We start from the raw sequence: 14,523 nt of genomic DNA on the forward strand, positions 1-14,523 counted from the left end.
TGGGGGAAAAAAAAGTATTTTGTGTCTTTTTTTTTTTTTTTTGTAACGGCTCTAATACCCCTGTACTTTGAGGTAAAGACATAAGTTTTGGCAAGCAAAGGTTGTGAATTTGCTTTTTGCTATTCCTGTGAAAATCCATTTGGATTTGGCTAAAATACATTGAAAGTGTTTATTCTCAGCTGTGTTTACTTTGGTTTTTGTTTTTTTTTTTTTTTTAACCAGTCTCATTGTATTGTTTTCATATTCACTGCCAATTTACACATTTAAAATGTTCAGTAGAAAGTCATCCCAAGCAAACTCTCAACACTCATCCCTTTTTTTAGAAGTTTTTTAACCATACCAGTTATTCCATTTTGTTGATGTCAGTGGTAGAACTGCCACTTTTAACTTTTAATATATTTTACTATTTGCAGATAATCCAGTTAAAATATGTATCACAAATATTCCTGAAGATTTGGGAAAAAATATCTCCAGTCCATTTCCAAACAAATCCTCTTCCCAAATGGTGACACATCTGACCTGTTCTATAATGACAAATCTAAATTTTTTAAATAAATATAGAATTCAGATTTTTCTGAAATCTTGTGTGTGTATATATAGAAGTCCATATATACACATGTACATTTATACAGCATTTTGACTTGTATCGAAGTCATTATAAAAGTTGTTAAGAATTTTGCCATTTTCTGGCTTAAATTTTTGTGGCCTGTTATGGATAACAGAAAAAAAAAATTTACTTCTCTAAAATTATGGCTGAATAGAATTTCAACAGAGAATCTCTGCTTGCCTAGTTGACAAATGTTTCAAGTTGAATTTGGAACTGTGTTGTTGTGCTTTTATGACTCTGGTATAGGGAAACAGGCAAAATTAATGGCTGATCTTGAAATATAAAAGTGTTGTAATGTAGTAATGCAGAATATTTTGTCGCAGTTTTTGTTTTAATTCTTAACTTGCTGTTTTTTCTCTTTAGTAGCATAGAAAGAGTACTGCATAGGAATCTTCCAGTAGTGTATTCACATTTGTAGGCATCAGTCTTCTCCCAGCTGCCACCACCAAAGGGTGGATCAAGTCCAGCCAGAAAGTGTGTATCTATTTTCAGTTCAAAACTAGTGTGCAGTCAGAGAGTGAATGTAAATTTGCAACTACCAGGTTTTTGTTTTGGATTTTTTTTTTTTATTGGAATGATCTTTTCAGTTGTGTTACATGGTGTGTTATGTCCTCCTAAGCAACAAGTTAGATGTTAATCACACTTTCTACACCTGGGTACTTGGTTAGGGACTTTTTGCCCGTTGCCAAGATTTAAAGACAGGACTCTTAGGAGTGAAGTAAAAGCATATTGCTTACACCACTTTTACCTAATGCAATATATTCTATTCCCCAACCCCTAATAACCAAAAGAGGAAAAAAAAAAATAAAAAAACAACCAACCCTGTGATGCATAAGAGCAAACTAGATTTGCTGTAATTCAACAATAACATTATTTTCCTTGTCATTTTTGTACAAGGAATTAAAAAATAGAAATCAAGTACATTAATATCTCTCAAAACAATAATGAGGATTCGTACAAGGTTTTAAGTGGTTAAACTGAATATACTTCACAGAAACAAAAGTTGCTCCCATTTAAGGAGCTCATGCTCCAGATGTTTTATCAGTAGCTCCTACTGTTTTTTTTTAATTCTAGGAGCAATATGCAGGTGTAGTTTTACTATTTTATACATATGTGTATTTAAATTTTATTACCGAAAGATAACATTTTTATAAATGTGTTTGTGTTCCAAAGGCATTAGAATAAGGATGTATTAATAAGGAAAATACCTTTTGAAATTCTGCAAACTACTCCTAGATTTTGGGGTTAGGAGCATATTATCTCAGTGGGCTTTTAGCTCTGCTTCACAACTGCTTCCTCTGGTTTCTGTGAAACAGATTGCTCACTTACTTACATCTTTAGTTGAATGATTTGTTCAATATTGCTTTTTTTCCCTTCACCTTTCTAAAGGAAAGAAAAAAACAGATGAACAGAGCACAAAGTGAATGCAACCGAATGTAACTTTAGTCTAAATGAGCAACTATAATGCATCTAGAAAAAACTCGGGTTTATTCTCAATCTTTTTAATCAATCTGAGATGAAGATAAATGGACTTAATTCCTCCAGTGGGTTATGTCCCATGTGGAGCCAAGCATCTGCAACTCTCCCTGCTGCAGAGGAAAGCTGCAAGTGCTTGTCATCCTGCAGCTGGCCCAGCAGTGTGACCAGGCAGCACTGCCCATCCTGGGTAGCCCCTGGCTCACAAATTTCCAATCTGTAGCCACTGTTTGTCTCAGTTGCCAAAAGACTTCATTAGAAAACAAAACCCAACAGACACTTTGCCAACACCTGTTTCTTAGTGTGTAGCCAGAACCCTTATTACTACTTCATTTGTGCCTTAGCTTCCTGAAAAGGGATTGACATTTCCCTTTGGAGTTAGATGTACATTTCACTTGAGAAATAGGGACCTCAGACAAGATATTGAACCTCATTCAGTCAGGGTTTCAGTGGGTGGATGCACCCGGCATGTTTGCGGCTGAACTAGGATGTAGGGTAATGTGGAAGCAGACTGACCCTGTAAGCAATACCACCGCCACCGGAGTGCTTTTGAGCATCACTTAGGCAGAGTCAATATTGGCCACTACTAAACCATCAGTTTTTAAACTCCGTTTTTTTGATTTCAGATGGATTCTTGGTGGGAGGGGGGAGGGCTGGCTGATCATGCACCACTCTTTGTGCAACTTCTAAACTTCTAGTAAGGTTGGTTTTGGTTTTGGGTTTTTTTTGGTTTTTTTTTTGTTTTGTTTTGTTTTTTTTTTAAATATATATATTTTTGTGTACTTGTTGCTTGTGCTTTATTTAGTAGTAAATTGTGGAATAGAGTGATTTATTGTTAATTTGGCAGTAGCGGTTTTTAAAAACCATATACTGACTGAAACATGAGCCAGAGCTGATTGCTTTATTAAGCTAATAATGAATGTTAAGAGTACATATTTTCAGGATCATTTGCCTAGTGAGCTAAACTTGTATTATAGGCCAATATTTTTTAAAATAAAGCTTGGTCAACCTCTATGTTACACATATTACAAGATATAGCACTTTCAAAAAGAAAACCTAAACCTTTTAAGAAAATTTCTTACAGGTTATGCTTTTTATTATAAAACCTTTTATTATAATTTGTTTCAAGTGCCATTAGATTACATATATGTAGGCCTTTGGTATAATGCTTTGTGTACAAAATGGTAGACATTGTAATTTTAAACAGGTACATTTTTACAGTGTTTTCTTATCAATTTGCTATATTGCACAGAACCAGTGTGTCTTTCTTAAGGGTTTTACAATGGTTTTTACTAGGTTTACATGTTTCAAACTACACTGTCTTCTACTGCCATTTTGAATACCAGTCAAAAACAAATAGGAGTTTGTCCTCTCCGTTTGCAAACTGTGTCCTCTGGAGTTCTGGATGGTAAACTATGTCAAAAATGTTTAACATGCAGTATTTGATACAGATTTTTTTTATCATATCCTATCATTGCTATGCTGCTGTCTGAAGTTAACTTAGGGCCTGATCCTGCATCCGTAAACGTCAAGGGCAGCAGGATTGCATCCTTTGTTATGTCTGTCTCATACACTGGTTTAGCAGCTTCTCCTGTATTCTTCTCAGTCTATAGATAAGCCTCTGAAATATATGTACTTCTCTGGTATGTAGTAAACTGTATAGGCTTAGCTGCCCATCCTGCATCCTCCCAGTGTACAGTTAAAACCACAGCTTACTTAGCATCATGCTCAACTTACAAGTAATGCCACAGTAGTTCAAAATGTGTTTGGGTAGTCCCAAAGCTTTTATGCAATAAGGGTGTCTTACTTTTGTTGGAAGGCAGTGTCTTTTGATAACAGTTATCTAGCCCTGGAAGTGACACAGAACTATTGCTAATCATATGTAAACACTTTTCAGTATAAGCTTCAGTGGTACAGTTGAACCAGAGTGAATGTTTATCTCCTCAGAAACACTCCTGCAATATTGTTATATTGGATCATGCTGCTAATGTAACTTGGGATACAACTCCTCTCATGGTGCTACAAACCTCCCTGTCTCATTCAGATGTATTTTTACCCATAGAAAAAGAGGACTATACTAGACCTATAGTTGTATGATATATTTTTATACTGTGACTTAATTTGTCATTAATGAACTTTGTGCAACACCACAATGTATTCATATGCACTTGCAAAAGTAAAATTTTGGACATGCAAATTTAAACGCTGACAAGCCTAGCTCTTGTTCACAAAAATAGGTGACTGCTAGTTAATGTTAAATGCGGGCTTTTTATATGGTGTGGAGTGAAGAACATGCTATATATTATTAAAAGCCTTTGGATTTAGACAAAAACTGGGAAAAGTATATTGGGGAATGATGACACACCCTAACCTGAGTCGGATTGCTGAAATTATATTTTTAGCTAGTGGAAAAATTGTTTGGACTTGTTTGCTAAAATGTTTTTAATGATAAAAATTTTGAGTCAAAAAATAGAGAAAAAAAAAAAAGAACACAGAAAACCCTGCATTCCAGACTGAATTTGTATATGTTTCTTGCATTTAAAATTTGCTATCCTGTGATATGGGAAATTGAGTTGCTTATCATGTATATGTACTTTAAAATGTATTCACAAACTACTGTTGTATTTGTATAAAATATAGACAAAAAGATTGCATATATATTTTTGTGTATAAGCTCTGTAAAATAGCAATCACATTATGAAGCTGCAGCAGAACTTCATTTTAAACATTCACATCCAAAGAAACAGACTATTTATTGTCCACATACCCTGATTATAAAATATACCTTGCTGCTATTAAACAATAGTGCTGCAGCTTCTTGTGGCCTACAGTGTTATGTTTGCTGTACAAAAATATGTGAACTCCACAAAATATATCAATAAAATTACAGAATGGTTTTAGTTAATGAATAACTTATGCCTGGCATTTCAATAGTTAATCTTGATCTGCGTGTTTGGGATTACAGTAAGTAATTACAGAATACATCCAGTTTTGCTGGGTGTAGTTATTCTGAGTTTGCAAAAGCATAACTGTCTTTCCAATTTATGACTGGTAAAATGTCAGTTTTTCAGAAAATATTAAAGCACAAATATCCATGTTTCATGATTTCACCAAGGAACAAATGGGATGATGCTACTGTGTCTGTGACAAGACAGATCTGAACTGAAGGAAGCAATTGAACTTGCCATCAAATTGCACTTTGAAATGCTGTGAGACACTGGAAGGTGAGTGTGGGGTTTCTGTAGTGGGACCACTCATTTGGGAGACATAGGTGAGTGATTCTCTTATCGTTTCAGATTAATGCAAATCATTTACATCAATTGTTATGGTTTACAGGACAGACTTTAAGGGTGTGGCATGTGCTAAGTGTGCCAGAGGGTTTCTCTCTGCAGTATTTCCAGGAGAAACTCCATTGCTTTGATCCCATAGTTCTCCCATCTGCCCATGACAGTGCCGAAGAAGTCAGACTGTAATGCGTGGGGGAAGAGGTGCCTTGCAGCCAGACAAGCAGCCTGCACACAACTGCAGAAGGTTGCCTCTGCTCATTCCATGCAGTTGCTCCCTAGCGTAGACTGTCTGACAGGAAAGTAAAAGACTAGCATTTCACATTTCATTGCTTTTTGGAACATATTTTGTTAACATCTTCAGCATTGTCTGTGTTTCCCTGCTTTTGAGTTCCCCTCTTTTTTAAGTCTTGACTTTTTAGATTTGTTGCTGTAACCCAGTGTGAGAGAAATGATTGTAGAGAGAGTTGTTGGCTTTTACCTTCTCCATATGCAGACATCTTTCCTTTCCTGTAATCCCTACGTACCCCTTTCCTCTGAGCTGACTTATCACTTCTGTACCACAGGTTTCTAACTTGTTTAAGAGGGTTGGCCTTGTTATATTGAGGGTCAAGAGCTCTACAGATGCTCTATGATAATAAATGCTCTGCAAAACCATTTATAGCCACCCACAAACACACACACCCTCGCCCACAACCCCTCGAGAGAAAACCATCCCATCATAGCTGGTCTCACCCACCGTTACTATTTAACCTGTCCTCCTTCCAAATGGACAGCCTCTGGAAACCCTCTAGAAACTCTGTCAGCCCCTGTAGTAAGTGAAATGTGATTGAACAGATGATATCTGTGTTATATCCAGAGATCTCTTGCTGCAGTCTTTCCAGAGTTTCTTTGTTAAATTCAGAGCCACAGGCGTCTTCCCTTCTCTCTTTTGTGTAACCTCCTCTTTCCAAAACTCGCATAAGAAAGTACAGAACAATGGTCCTTCAGTATCCTCTGTACCTGTCTCACTGTCCTTCAGGAGTGGAAGAGTAAGACTATGCTAGTTTTCCCCTTCACTCTCCCTCACTTTTCATGCCTTCTTTTCCTTCCCACAGATAAGCATGCCCTAGGATAAAGACTGTTTTTTGACAGAGAAATCCAAAACTGTGATGCAGAGCTACTGCTGAACTAGCAAGAACTAAGCAGCTACATGCTGTTGGCCTCCCCGCTTTGCAAATCAAAACATTGTATTAAATCGGATAGAAAGTAAGTTTTACGAAGTGGCAGCTGCCGTAGTTGGCACAACAAGGGTTGGTGATCACAAACAGGCAGCAAGTAGCACAGCAAGATGAGCTCTATTGCAAAATTTACTCTGAACTTAATAGTTTGAGAAATGTATTGAAAGATTAACTGCTGCATGAGGTTTCAAGTTCCTGCTTATGTGCTATATCCCAGGTAATTCAGTATAAACTTTCTCTACTCCTAATAAAGGTGCAACATCTTGCCTGGTATTTTTATCTTTATATAATTCTGTTTATTTGTTGTAATGACCTGTGTGTCCTTAGGAAATTAACATATTCAGAGGAGTAAGTATTTGTAAAAAATACAGTGAGCGGTTCTTCAGTGTCATCATTGCACAACCTTGTCTTGTTCGGATATACTTGTATCATAAAACCTTCAGCTATAAAGCTAGTTTGCCTCAGATAGAGCTGAAGAGACATCAGCTATTGGCTGAGCAGTCTGAAAACAGAACTATGGTAATGCAGTCTATGGCTGAGCTGGAAATCATTTGAATTGATCCCTTGATAGTTTACCCGTGGGACTGATTCTTACTGTTGCACCGAAGTGCAATGTAAAAAGAAGAATGACTTAGTGTAATTTTCATATAAATCAGTCAGATCTCTGCCTGATGTGTGTTAAGTAACGCAGAGAACCCGAATAGTCATAGCCTCTCAAAATCAGTATGCTGCTTCAACTTTTGCATACGTATGTGTGTGTGTATATATATATCTACTACATTTGTGTGTACATGTAGATATGTATGTATGTATGCATGGGAAAGTATCAATGTAAGGTGAAAAACTTGATAAATTATTTTGTTTTGGTTTACTTCAAAATGTTTAAAGTGTTTGTGTTTTACAAGTCCGAAGTGAATCCTGCTGTTTGTTAAAGTATCCCCTAGTTAACACAGTGTGTGGTTTCCCATGCAAGCTGGAAGAGTTTCTTCCAAATACTTGATTAATCTATGAGAGACAGCAATTTATCTAAGGGGTGCACAGACTCCCGCGAGGAAGGTGTTTGTCAGCTGTCCTTGTGTAGTACTAGATACAATTTCAGCAGAAAAGTTCTGTAGGCTGTGCCTCTGAAATTAAACTCAACTGGCTTACTGGCTTTTGTATTAAACTGTTTCACACATGGTCATGGGTAAATCCTTAAGTTCCCTCACAAGTACTTACACTGAAAATAAAAATAAAATACAGGCTCTGTATGATTAAGGGGCATGCCATAAGTGAGCAATGTCTGAGATGTAACATAGGAATATCAAATATCAAACATTCATGACAAATAAATACAGACTAAACTCGCAAACTTTCTGAAGTCTGTCCTCGCCTGAAAATTGTCTCCTCTTATTTCAGCACTGTCTGGCTCCTTATGCCAATAAAGTATTACAGGGTTGTCCCATAGTTTATGTGCTCTCCTCTCTTCAGCTTAGGCATATTTTTCTTCAGCAGTATTTTTACAAGAAGCTTCTGCTTACTCACTGATGAAAATTTATGAATTGCAACAATGTACTTGAACTGTATAACCCATTTTAATCAGTCAGGTTTAAAACCCTTTAACTTACAGCAGCCTCTGAGAATTTGCTATGGCCCACCAGAGTAGCCAGGCCATCATTTCAGAGCCACCAAATTTGGCTGATCCTCTTGCCCTTTCCCCTCTACAACTCTGCAAAGAGGTGGTATTTGCAGGAAGCCACCACATTTGCTATGGCAGTGTATTTAATATACAGTCACAGGGCTGGGCATGATCTGTGTTAATGGGATTGTGCAAGCTACTGGGAGAGACTGACCCCTTTATGCATCAGTCCTAGACATCAGCATTAGATCTATGTACCTGGGAAGGCAGCAGCCTCCCAGCAGTAGACTAGCACTAACATTACCTCCTTGGGCCCTTTGCTGTATGTGATTAATTTTTCTCATTAAGCACTGAAGCTGTTTTCTAGTCCTTAAACTACAAGTCCCATATTCTACCACTATATTTGGCATCTCCCTGTGACCCAGCGAAGTCAGCTTTGCTCCAGGGGCAACACTGCAAAACCCATCTTGGACCATTTGGCTGAAAATACTGAAATTGCCTGCCACATGACAACAGTCAACTTGCCAGCATAGGTGTCTGTCTTTGCATGGCCAGAAAATATTGCTATGGGTGAGAGCCTGTATGTCACATTTCATTGTCTTTATCCCTAAGTTTACACTCTCTTAGCTTCTTGCAAGGTACTCTTTTGAAACTGTGATATTAATCTAGAGCAGCAGATCCCAGATTGTTATCCCTGATCCACCTTGGTCACTGAGGCCCCAGTAAATCATCTGTGAAACCTCACCTGCCTTGCCAGTGTCTCCAGTTAAAACCTGTGTGTTCAGGTAAGGAGAGCCTTTGCTTCATGTTCTTGAATGCATGGAGTAACCTTTCTGTGAAGGAAAAAAAGCATCAAGCAGCTGTTTGGCAATGTGTGTTTGAAACTTGATCTTATTATTTATAAACTAGGGTTTAACCTTTTAAAATATTTATTATTATTATGTCTCAGCAGTAAAATAACATCACAGTTCTTGCAGATGTATTTTTTCTTTGCATTTAGGTTTACCTCTCACTGCTTTAAAGAAAACTTGCTTATATTTGCTGTTCCAAGGTGTCATTTGTCTCACCAAAACAGCCAAACTCTGAAACATGAACTCGATTTTTTCCTGGTTTGTGCTTTTACTGTTAAAAAAAAAAAAAAAAAAGTAGTTAATCAGTGGCCTATCTTCAGAGGAAGCCTTGTAGGGACTGGCTTCAGATAATGGTATCACTTACACCTGTGCAATTGATAATATCAGAACTCCTTTCAGGCAACTCTGAATATCATTTGAGATCTATGAGTTGTGACTGGAAGCAACGCTTGGACCATGAAACACTATGTGTGTAAGGAGAGTGTAGGTTCATCATCAAATCCCAAACTGAGATCACAGGGACTGACAGTAAATGGAGGAAAAAGAAAACTTTTATTTGAAACCTCTCAGAAGTCACGAAGGAACAGGCAAAGGAACTGTCTTGCTTTGAGTAGGACTGTAATTTAAGTCCTGAAGAGCTACATTTGGCTCCTTTAGCAGGATTACAAAGTACCTTATTAGAAACACAATGTATTGTAAAGCAGTTTTTAGGAGCCTCTGGACGGCCAAGCCTTCAAGGGTTTGTTATATGGTACACCAACCAAATGTACAAAGAAATAAAGTAATGATTATGGAGAAGGATATGTACTCCTAAACTCTCTGAAAACAGTTCCAATTCCCAGTTCTGTCCTTTGCCTGTTTTAGACAGAACTTTGGCTGTTAACCACAAGAGTAATGCACCTCAATCAAAATGAAACTGATTTTTGGTATGTGTCCTGTGTTACATCCATATCAGCCCTTTAAAAAGGGCCCTTGGTGTTGGGACTGACTTCTCCTGCCCAATGACCAGACAAACAGCAGTAGTAACTAACAACAGCAAACAAAGTTTCTATATTCCTGATAAACAAGTGAAATATAAATGGAGGAACTGAGCTAGACTGATTCTGTATACCGTCCCAGCCAGAAGCACAGATTAGGCTGGGCAGCTATTGCAACACTGGATGCACAGGTATGTTTTACTTGCAGAAACACACAAGCTTGGAACAAAATCATTGCTGCTGCAGGTTATTGCAGCTGCGACATATTGCAGCCCACGGGACACAGACTGTGTGTTACCCTCTTGTCACTTGTAAAACTTCCTGTTGCATTTTCTGCTGATGACTTCTGGTTCCTACAGCTTCCTTTTTCCTTGTGGAAATAGCAGTGCAGTGGCAACAGTGTGGTTGGAGGTTGCTGTGGGTTCCCTGGGGAAGAGCGGCTGGTAGGGAAGGGGCAGCTTGTCCCCAGTAGCTGGTCCCTAGGCCTCGCTGTGTTTCCCTACTCCAGCCTGCGGTAATGCTGGAGCTAAATGAGGCTGTGAAGCATGGCAAGGATGTCATACAGCAGTTGTGTCTCCTGTGATGTCACTGGGCCAAGTCATTAATGGATTAGAGGAAAATAATCTTTATTCTTAATAAAAGCCTCCTTGCATTTTAATCTGATTTAACTGTGTTCACATTGAAAGACACTGGATGTTCCCTTGCTTTGGTCCACAGCAATAAGTCTGAGATAAGACAGTAAGTTACATTAAAACAGTTCCTGTTCAAAAATTCAGTGTATTCCCCGAGAACAATACAACATGTCTGCCATGACGGAGGCAAAACAGAAAGGTTTCTAGCAGGAAAGGGTAACAGGAAAATTATCAACAAAGGGACAACTGAAAGAAGTGGACATAAAGTTTGGAAACAGTAATATGGAAGGTCTAGTATACCCTTCTGAATGACATTTCAATCAAAGAAATTTGGAAACAACCCTAATTCTAACCCTCTGTTTTATGAACATAGATTTTACTGCTGTGTTCTATAGCATTCTGAATCATCAGATATGCTGCTATAGTTGTCAGCTTAACAGGTCTCTTCATCCATGCATCCTTCTACCTGTGCCTCTCCCACAACCAACTTGCCCTTTGAACTTCATTGCCAGCTTAACCTGGTGAAAACAGGCTTAAGTTCTTGGAGAATTCAGAGCAGAAATGTCTTTCTGGTGCTTTTATATGCTATTTGGCAGAGAAGCCCATTGAAGAATTGGAGCCCTAATAGTACTCAGAAAACAGGCATAAAAATCTTTCCTCTCTTCCATATAGTTTCATCAGCTTTCTGCAGCTTTAGGTTTCCATCACAGCTCACCTGCATAGAAAACATTCTCTGCAAAGACTGGAAGTGAAGACTTTTATTTACAAGTATAACATCACAGTGCTGCTCAGAAAAGGAAAGTAAATACACTAAAGATCCTCTGGTCCTCCCCCCACCCCCAAACAACCCTGTGTAACTGATGTTGAGCAGTGCTTCAAACCAGAGAGCTGCTCCAAGGAGCAGGCAGCAACAGGGTATTACCTGGCTGGCTTATACTGTACAAAGAAAGCTCACAGGGTTTGATAGCACCTGAGGGGTCCAGGGGCCTCTTGAACTGTTAGAGTCTCTTCTGGGAGGGGCCAGGAAAGAAGAGCCTTGTGCTGTCAGCCAGTCTCATCTGCAGGAACTGTCGTACCCAGGGCCACTGAGAGGCCTTTTGCCATGCTTCAGTCTTTGCACTCTCCCTTGGTAACAACTCCTGTTAGCACCTGTTTATAAGTTCTTTCACTGCCTGTCTGTCCCACACACTGCCAGGTGATAACCCAAATTTCCCATTCACACTCATCTCTGATCCAAGCTTGCTTCCCCGTGAATTGCTGTGACAAATTTCTCCTGATAGTCTCAGTACTGGGGAAGATCTCCATCACTGATTTACTACAGAATGAATTCACCCTCTAGAGTTCAAGTAGGATCAGAAGATGCCTTTTGGACATCAGGTTTGCCTGTTGAGGTGAGCATCTGAATCCATCTCAAAGTGGAGAATACTCCAGTTCTGCTTGAACATGTTCTGAGTACCCCTGAAACCTCCCTCGGTGACCTGTGCTGCATCTTATCCAGAGAAGCAAAAGAAAGAGAACAGAAAATACCAGGAAGACTCTGCAGGAACTGCCTGCAGAGCCAGTACTGCCCAGAGGTAAACTCTGGAGAAACAGGCACTGCCAATCTTTGAGGTCCCATGGCAGGATCCACACCAACAAAGCTGACATCCAGAGGAAGGTTCTGAAGGGTGAGGAGGTGGGAAATGAGGCCAAATCTTTCCAAGATGCTTGTCAACATGTACAGAAAGTTACTTACTGGAATATTCAAAAGCCGTTAGCTGTATAGGTTCCATAAGTGTGCTCTGATACCTGGGCAGTACAGTAGGTACCGAACATTTATGGCAGTTAGAATGACCACTGTGAATATGTGAAAGCAGGGTCAAAATTCCAAAAGCCCCTGTGAAGAAACACCAAGGCGAAATTACTTTTATTATTATTATTATTTCTGCCAGAACAGCTCTGTAAATTCAGCAGTAAGTTCTCAAAGGAGGATCCAGAAATAAAATACACAACTCTAGTAACTGCATGGGGTGTGATGGGAAGATTACCAAGTACTTATATATAATTCTAGTTACTATACCCAAAGGATGATATGGAGCAATCATTTGTATTTATGCTGCTATTAAGGTTGCTGTCCTGCATGGGCAGAACTGAGCAGCCAAACCAGTCCCTTTGTCCCAATCATGTTGAAGGGGTAGGTTTCTACAAATGCACTTTTATATTTAGTTATGCCTGCTGTAGCCTCATCAAACGTTAGCACTCACCATTTCAGTTACTTCCACTGACAAAGACTTTGAGCTGTTTAATGCACCTGATGCTGATCATTCCTGCCTGGAGTCATGGTGAAATGCATTCACTAGTCACTGCTTTATTAACTCCTGAGGCATTTTACTAGAGGCATTCAATGGGCAGAACATCTTTCTTTTTGAGAGTAGAAATGATGTGAAATACTTATGAGTTATTAACTTTTTAGCTTTAAATCCGTTTGCTTTGACTTTCTAGAGATTTGCTTCAGGGTTGGAGAAGAATGTTTCCAGGTGAGACTGATTTGGTTCAGCTAGTTGAGACAGATGCAGCTCATTTGGGGGTGGGAGGGAGAATGGTGAAGGGAGGATAAAAGGCTTTGGAAGGCACTGTAGAGTCCTTTCTGTTGGGGAAATTTTTCTAGTCTTCTGTCTTATTAACTGCCTCTGGTTTTCTCCATCTTATTATGCCATCACCTATTCCTCTTAATTGTTTTCTTTCTTTTGAGTATTCCCCATCTGCAGATTTGCGCCCCTGCAGCAGCCCTTTAGTTATCCCTGGCAAAGACAGCAAAAGCTTTTTGGGGGGAACTCCTTCAGTCAGGACTCGCCGCTTGCCTCCACGCCTGGCCTGGTGCTCTATTGACTGGGAGCAACTCTGCCTCCTGCAGCCCATAGGCTCTGGGGGCTTTGGTTCTGTCTACAAAGCTACCTACCATGGTACAACCGTGGCTGTAAAGCAGGTGAAGAAAAGCAGCAAAAACCGGCTGGCATCGCGACAGAGCTTCTGGGCTGAGCTGAACGTAGCCTGGCTACAGCATGATAATGTGGTACGTGTGGTGGCTGCCAGCACGTGTGCCCCAGCCAGCGAGAACAGCCTGGGCACCATCATTATGGAGTATGTGGGCAGCATCACCCTGCACCATGTGATTTATGGCACTGGTGATATGTGGAGACAGGGTGAGGATGATGAAGGAGGATGTGGAAGGAAGGCCCTGAGCATGGAAGAGACTGTGTGCTATTCTTGTGACATCGTGACTGGCTTAGCCTTTCTCCACTCACAGGACATTGTGCACTTGGACCTGAAGCCTGCAAACATCTTTATCACTGAGCAGGGAGTGTGCAAGATTGGAGACTTTGGGTGCTCCCAGAAACTGGAGGAGGGCTTGTCCCACAGCCCCCACGTTTGCCAGCAAGGGGGCACATACACACACCGTGCCCCTGAGCTCCTCAAGGGGGAGGGGGTCACTGCCAAAGCAGACATCTACTCGTTTGCCATCACGCTCTGGCAAATTGTCATGCGGGAGCAGCCCTACCTGGGAGAGCGGCAGCACGTGCTCTATGCTGTGGTAGCCTACAACTTACGCCCTTCACTGGCTGCTGCTGTTTTCCACGAGTCACCACTGGGCCAGAAACTCCAAAGTATTATTAGCTGCTGCTGGAAGGCCAATGTAGAGGAGCGCCTGAGTGCAGCCCAGCTGCTTCCCAGCCTCAGGGCCCTCAAACAGAGTCTCTAGGAAAACTCGGGACACTTTAAATTTATTTTGTCAACTTTTCTTTTCCTTAACCCTTTCTGTGAACATAATTAATTTAGCCCCTGTGTATTCTAAAGGTTTTGTTGCTGGTTTGTTATACT

General features: G+C 39.9%; 1 protein-coding gene across 1 annotated transcript; it reads left to right on the forward strand.

The window, feature by feature from the left end:
* The first annotated feature begins 205 nt into the window (after positions 1 to 205).
* MOS (v-mos Moloney murine sarcoma viral oncogene homolog) lies at positions 206 to 14,523 on the forward strand. Its single transcript, XM_017832639.1, has 2 exons — positions 206 to 5,307; positions 6,465 to 14,523. The coding sequence occupies exon 2, from the start codon at positions 13,355 to 13,357 to the stop codon at positions 14,402 to 14,404; it is 1,050 nt and encodes a 349-aa protein (XP_017688128.1). The 5' UTR covers positions 206 to 5,307; positions 6,465 to 13,354; the 3' UTR covers positions 14,405 to 14,523.

This window comes from Lepidothrix coronata, unplaced genomic scaffold (genome assembly GCF_001604755.1).
Source record: "Lepidothrix coronata isolate B3197 unplaced genomic scaffold, Lepidothrix_coronata-1.0 Scaffold6, whole genome shotgun sequence".
NCBI classification, from domain to species: Eukaryota; Metazoa; Chordata; class Aves; order Passeriformes; family Pipridae; genus Lepidothrix; species Lepidothrix coronata.